This window comes from Mustela erminea, chromosome 9, assembly GCF_009829155.1.
Source record: "Mustela erminea isolate mMusErm1 chromosome 9, mMusErm1.Pri, whole genome shotgun sequence".
NCBI classification, from domain to species: domain Eukaryota; kingdom Metazoa; phylum Chordata; class Mammalia; order Carnivora; family Mustelidae; genus Mustela; species Mustela erminea.
This window is the reverse complement of record NC_045622.1, coordinates 20883593-20890858: the sequence shown is the minus strand read 5'-3', so window position 1 is coordinate 20890858 and position 7266 is coordinate 20883593. Positions and strand designations below refer to the sequence as shown.

Here is a 7266-nt window from a genome sequence, read left to right as displayed (position 1 = left end):
AAGTCCTACTCATGTTATCTAAAGTAGTTCTGTACGTCGCCACATAATAACATAAAAATATAAATTACACAAAAACATGTGAGGAATGCCTGTCAGGCGCAGTTGGTGAGCACGTGACTCTTGATCTCAGCGCTGTAAGTTTGAGCCCCACTGGTTGTAGAGATTCCTTAAAAATAAGATATTTAAAAAGAATATTTGATATAAAATGCTTGGAGTTAGACATGGAAAGACACAATTCTTTAGGTCCAAGGTACATAACCTCTTAAGTTTCTTATTTTAAAAGAATAAGAGAAAAAAATATTTTTAAAAAAATAGAATAGGGGCGCCTGGGTGGCTCTGTGGGTTAAGCTGCTGCCTTCGGCTCAGGTCATGATCTCAGGGTCCTGAGATCGAGTCCCACATCGGGCTCTCTGCTCAGCAGGGAGCCTGCTTCCCTCTCTGTCTCTCTCTGCCTGCCTCTCTGCCTGCTTGTGATCTCTCTGTCAAATAAATAAATAAAATCTTTAAAAAAATATAGAGAGAATAAAAATAAGAATGACCAACAGACAGTGAAAAGATGGTCAACATCACTCCTCATCAGGGAAATGCAAGTCAAAACCACAATGAGATACCACCTTACACCTGTCAGAATGGCTAAATTAAAAAAGACAAGAAATAACAAGTATGGTGAGGACGTGGAGAAAAAGGAACCCTCATGCACTGCTGGTGGGAGTGTAAACTGGTACAACCACTGTGGAAAACAGTACAGAGCTTTCTCAAAAAATTAAAAACAGAAATACTATATGACCCAGTAATTCCTCTACTGAGAATTTACCTAAAGAAAATGAAAACAGGGGCACCTGGGTGGCTCAGGTGTTAAGCATCTGCCTTTGGCTCAGGTCATGATCTCAGGGTCCTGGGATCAAGTCCCGCATTGGGCTTCCTGCTCAGTGGGAAGCCTGTTTCTCCCTCTCCCATCCCCCCTGCTTGTGTTACCTCTCTCGCTGTTTCTCTATCAAATAATTAAATATCTTTAAAAAAAAAAAAAAAGGAAATGACAACACTAATTTGAAAAGATACATGCACTCATATGTTTACTGCACTGTTATCTACAGTAGACAAGATACAGAAACCACCTAAGAGTCCATCAATATATGACTGGATTAAGGATGATAGGGCAGGGACGCCTGGGTGGCTCAGTTGGTTAAGCAGCTGCCTTCGGCTCAGGTCATGATCCCAGCGTCCTGGGATCGAGTCCCACATCGGGCTCCTTGCTCGGCGGGGAGCCTGCTTCTCCCTCTGCCTCTGCCTGCCATTCTGTCTGCCTGTGCTCGCTCTCTCCCCTCTCTCTCTCTGATAAATAAAATCTTAAAAAAAAAAGATACCTTAAAAAAAAAAAAAAGGATGATAGGGCATATATATACACACACATATACATATATACACAGATGGAATATTACACAACCATAAAAAGATGAGATTATGCCATTTCCAGCAACATGGATAGACCCAGAGGGTACTGGGCTAAAAGAAAGACGGGATGACAAAGACAAATACCATATGACCTCACAATAATAAACAAAAAGCAGAATCAGACCTGTAAAAACAGAAAACAAACTGATGCTTACCAGAGGAGCAGAGGTTGGGGGGATGGGCTAAATGGATGAAAAAGCATGGGAAACATAGGCTTCCAGTTATAGAATAAGTCATAAGAGTAAAAGCCATGGCATAAGGAATATATTCAATGATACTTTAATAACACTGTTATGGTGACAGATGATAGCTACATTTGTGCTGAACACACCATAATGTATAAACCTGTCCAGTCACTATGCTGTATGCCTGAAACTAATGGAACACTGTGTACCAACTACATTCAAATAAAAATTTAATTAAAAAAGTAAAAAGAAGTTTAAAAAAAGGAAAAAAGATAAATAAAAATATAAATAAATAAAAGGAATTTTTAATTACTAAAGGTAATGATGACTAACTAACTTTCCTGCCCATCCCTCTAACCCTGTTTCCTTCTTGGTCAGTCAAGTTTTAGCAGCTGAAGTAAGCAGAAGTAGCAGATGGCAGAAATTTCTATCCTTCTATTTGTTGCTGATGAATGTTATTTTGGTAACTGTCAGAGAAACACAAGGATGAAGGTAGCAGGCAGTCAACATATGTGAGAACTATGTTCTTTACCTAAGGGCAGGCAGGACAAGCCAGAGAAAGTATAAATTAGTGGGAAGAGGTCTGGACTGTGGTCACAAGACAGGCCTCAGTTTCCTGCTCCACAAAAGCAAGCATCAAATCACAAGATCTTTATAGTTCCTTCTAGGTCTCTGGCTACAAAGCAGACAGTCTCATTTTCCCTGATCATCTCACCTCAGTGTTACAGAGAAAAAGCTGTAACAGACTGGTGATCAAGAAACAAAAGGATATATTTTCTCATTCATGAGAAAAAATAAATAAATTTATTTAAGAGGCCCCAAAGGAAGTACTTGTGTGCCTCCAAAATGCTTTCAAATACCTACACAAAATAACAAATTTGTACATCAACTCATCAATGCTCCATAAGCTGATAGATGCTATTTTTAAAATATTAATGACACTTGAAGAACCTATGATTCTGGATTTCCAAATTTTTAATTAGGCCTAAACTTAAGGCAATACAACACAGTGACTCTAGTGTCTAGAGACTAGACACTAGATTCAAATCTTGACTCTTCCAAACATGTAGCCTTCAATAGCCTCTCCCAGCCTCAGTCTCCTCATTTACATAGGAGAAAACAGCACCTCCATCTCACAGGGTTGTAGACTTAGAAATAGTCTGTGAAACAGTGCTTGAAATAAAATGAATACTCCCCTAAAATCCCTAATCAAACTCATGGCTTTAAATTCTCTCCAATATCTTAGAACTTAACCAATAGGGCCCAATTCCTATCATATAAATTGTTAAACAAAGTCATAAATCTCAAGTTCAAGACTTGTGCTTTTTCTTTTGAGCCTTAAACACACACCAGGCCCCTTTCCCTCAATTTGTATCACTAACTGTGGACCACACTGAGCAGCCAGACTTCTCTTAGCCTAGCCACCTAATGAGTTCAAGAGACTTACCAGGTTAATTCCAACAAAAATGTCTCAAAAGGAAGCAATTATCTCCTTTGGAAAACTTGAGGGTTTTTTGCTCTAAATATATGTGCTCCCTAGCACATCCCCAACACCAAGAGCTGATTAGAATGTGAAATTTGAAACCCATGAACCTGAAGGCTTTCCAAAGCAAACATCAGTCCAAGCAAAAGTACTCACGGATCAAACTCATGGATGACACTTTCAAATCTCAGGACAGCAAACAGACGAGTGGAGAACGCTGCAAAACCAAGAGAGATAGTATTTTAATGGTAGTCTGCCATGAAATATAGTAGATTAATGTATTATAGAGATAACAGTATTATCAAGCAAAGAAGTCACAGGAAATATAAACTGATTCCTAAATAGGGGGTTCCTGGCTGGTTCAGTCAGTATAGCATGTGACTCCTGATCTTGGGGTCACAGGCTAAACCCCATGTTGGGGGTTGAGTTTACTTTAAACAAAAAAAAAAGAAGAAGAGAGAGAGAAAGAGAGAGAGAGAGCTCTAAATAAATTATTTATCCATCTCTCCCACATAGGGGAAACAAAAGAATTTCACTATCCCCTGACAATGCCACCTAGGCACTGTAACATAGGCAGACATAGGCAGGACACATTTAACTCATTATTAAGGCGTTGAACAATGCATTCACGTATTAATACTGCACTCAACTTACATGGTCATTTTTTCTATATGTTGACCTCCCCTCCCCACAACTAACCTTTACTTTGGAGCAAACTAAGAGGTAAAGCAAATCAAGACTATACTTATGACTCATCAAGAACTAAAAAATCTAAAAAATAAATTAATTAATTAAAAAAAAAAAAGAAGAAGTTCTGAAGAGATTTTCAGAAATACTAAAAGTAGGCAACTAGAAACTAGACTGAAGACAATTGTCTTTTACAAAATTCAGTGTCCAAGGGTCCCCAGCATATCTTTCAGTCCTAAGAGAAAAGAGAATGAGCACAGCGTGTTTCCCATTCTTTCTCAGATGATCTCTAGTCCTACTTCTAAAATCCTGTGTTTCTTATATCTTGTCTTCAAAAAATTATACTGATGGATAACAGTAAAAAGAACACATCACAATATACTGAAAAGAACCAGGCATTTAAGAAAGCCATTCTTGGTTTGTTTGTTTTTTTTTTTTCAAGATTTTCCCCTTTCCATCCCCAGAGAAAGCGAGGTCCACATGCACACTCACATAACACAGCTGCCATTGACAGAATGAGAAGCTTCAGAAGTGTGTCCTGCTTCTCATAGGACAACCGCAAAAATCCCAGCTTAGTCATCTTGACATCAATGGGTAGCAGCAGATGACACTCAAATAGCTGAAATGGAAAAGTCATCAGTGTAGGATATTAAACACTTTCAACTTATCTAATTCATTTTCTTACTTTATGGTGGCAAAAATCCATAAAAGAGGCAGGGGCTAATGAACATGCCAGAGAGGGTCAGAGCTAATACTAACACCTAAGCCTTGCCTGAGGTATGACTGACTGGCAAGGAAGTAAGCCTAAGTCAGGTCTATGTGCCAAGACTCAAAAGGAGTGACTGGACTCTTTATCACCATAATTCTGCTTCCCACTCCTTCACAGCTAACAAGTACAGAATACTGTGGTACAATGGGAGTAAAGAGCAAACAGGGGAATAGAAAAAAGGTGGTTGGGGAAGAGATACAAAGAAAATTGGAAAGACTGGAAATAGAGGAAAAAAATAATTAAATGGAGAAAGAGAGCATTCTAGAAAAAAGCAGAAATGTATGAAAGAAAGCAGGAAATGAATACTAAGTACAGAGGTGAAAAGAGAAATCAGAGAAATAAGTCATGATTGAATATCCCTGATTTGTGGCCGCCCTGCATTTCAGCAGCAACCACTGACTGGCTACAAGCTTCTTTCTGTTCCAAATCCCAGTGGGGTCACAGGGTCAACTAAAGAGCATGACTGTTCGCTAATGCAGGTAGTGAAGCACTCAAGAGGGAGAGATATGCATACACAGATCACTGCACTTTCAATTCCATATATCACACTGCAACGACTGCTCAGATCTACAGCCAATGCCAGCTGCCTGTCTCAAGACTTGTCTGTAAATGACACTGCTGATTTAAGCCACTGATCTGAGTGACAGCTCATGGAACTAGATGACAATCTGAAGGCAAAAGAAAATGAATTTTTCCTACTGAAGCAAGAAAAGCACAGGGAAGAAAAAAAATTAGATTAAAATAAAAAGTGGAAAGGAGGTTATCTATTTCTGTTTAAGATAGTGCTACCTTCTTTTTCTTTTTTTTTAAGATTTTATTTATTTATTTGAAAGAGAGAGAGTAAGAGAGCGAGCATGAGTGGGTGAGGGGGAGAAGCAGACTGCCCTGCTGAGCAGGGAGCCTGACATGGGGCTCAATCTGAGGACCCCAAGATCACCTGAGCCGAAGGCAGATGCTATATAGTGCTACCTTCTTAAACCGTAAGCTGATCAAGGGCCAAACGATTAAGAATATAGTAATAAAGGATATGCAACATTGTTCAAGGCTGCAGGGGGGGAAAAAGGAAGCTGCATCCTTCCCAATTTTTTTCTCACTATTACTGGAGGAAAAGATAGGAAAAAATAACACGGGACTAGGTGGAAGGCATAAAGAATCATACATTCCTAGCTCCAACATCATCTTTCCCATAATTAACTGTCCCAGAGGGGCAGTTTTACATGTGTTTTTAAATTAAAACCCCAACGTTTCACCCTATCTTGCAATCAAAAATAAACATCTAACTTTAGGAAGTCAATAAACCTGCCACATCCCGCAGGTCTGTATCTGTTTTTCTGGAATGCCTGAAACAGAAAAATGGTTACACCACTGAGCTGATAGGAGCCACATGCCCAGGAGAGTCAGCAGAGGAAATGAGAGGACTAGAGCTGGACCAGAATACTGAGTAGGGGAACTGGTAATTTAAGTCCGGACATTAACAGAGTTTTCCTGGTGTGCTCTCTGGTCATTTTCGCTTATCGCTAAAGTAAATACGAGCAGAGACACTTTTATACACTTAGCATCCGCTCTCCCCAACGGTGCCTGGGAGCTGTGGCGTCCTAGTCCCACCCTCGTTCTAGTTTCCAGAGCTGCAACTTCCCCAGCCCAGTTTGCCCACACACTTCCTCGTACCCTCTCACTCTTGTACTCCCCGCCTCACGCCCCTCTTCTGCTCATTCCAGCAGGTCCCAACTCCCTGCCTCCCTCCTTCACAGAACTCAACACCTCTGACACCAGCCACCGCGGGCACCCCACCCCCTCAGCATCCTCAGCGCTTTCCTGTCCGAGACTACTCCCAGGATCCGATCTTTCGCACTCCCTCCTGGCCCTAAGCGCACGCCCCATCCCGGACCTTCACATCCTTCCATTCCAGGATATCTCCACCCCACATCCCACGCCCCCTCCCCTGCAAGGCCCTAGACACCGCTTCACGCACGCCACCCGCCGCCATCAGAGCCCCACCTCCTGCTCTTCGTTCAGCGCCACCAACAACCTGGGCTGCACCTGCAGCTAATTCTCAAGTTATAGCCTAAGGCCTTCTCACCTGGCCAGCGTTCCTCAGGAATCCGCTCTGCTCCCTCTGCCATCCGTTCAGCGGCGCACCCAACCCTGGCAGCGGCCTGATCCGCCTCCTGGACCTTTTCCCATTGGCTGTCTCAGGTCCGCTACCACACGTCGAAGGAGAGATAGGATTGTGGAACTGTCCGTCAGAGACAGAGGCGAGGACAAAACCGCGCTCCCACTTCTTAACTGGACAATACAGATATCACTTAGCAGCTAGGAGGCGGGACTTCGTGCTCCCGCTGAGCTGTGATAGGCTCGCTCGTGAGAGCGAGAGCGCGGAAAGAACGTGCTCGGATCAGTTTGGTTGAGAGCAGAGGAGTGACGTGTCGGTCTGCAGACCAAGGAGTCGCGGGGTGAAGGTGTGGCGGGTTTACCCCAGTCATGTGACCAGAAGCGGAAACTACGCGATGCAATAAACCGAATCTACAAATCCCAGAAAACAGGGCCAGGAGGCTTCTCGTCTCAGTTTGGGAGAAAAGTGCAAAAATCGACTGTTACCTAACATAAAGTTAAAGGAGAGGAGGGAAGACTCTTCTGCCCATGCTCGATGAAAACTCAAACGGTTTCTGGTCCAGACCGCTACATCTTGT

General features: G+C 42.2%; 1 protein-coding gene across 1 annotated transcript in view; it reads right to left on the bottom strand.

Moving 5' to 3' along the window:
• STT3A (STT3 oligosaccharyltransferase complex catalytic subunit A) overlaps window positions 1-6764 on the bottom strand; it is a 28960-nt gene extending 22196 nt beyond the window's left edge. Inside the window, exons 1-3 of the mRNA XM_032360479.1 lie at window positions 6657-6764; window positions 4300-4426; window positions 3277-3337 (exon numbers count right to left, since the gene is read on the bottom strand). Of these exons, the coding sequence (XP_032216370.1) occupies window positions 3277-3337; window positions 4300-4387 (149 nt within the window). The 5' untranslated portion in view covers window positions 4388-4426; window positions 6657-6764. The remainder of the gene's footprint in view (window positions 1-3276; window positions 3338-4299; window positions 4427-6656) is intronic.
• Between the last annotated feature and the right edge of the window lie 502 nt (window positions 6765-7266).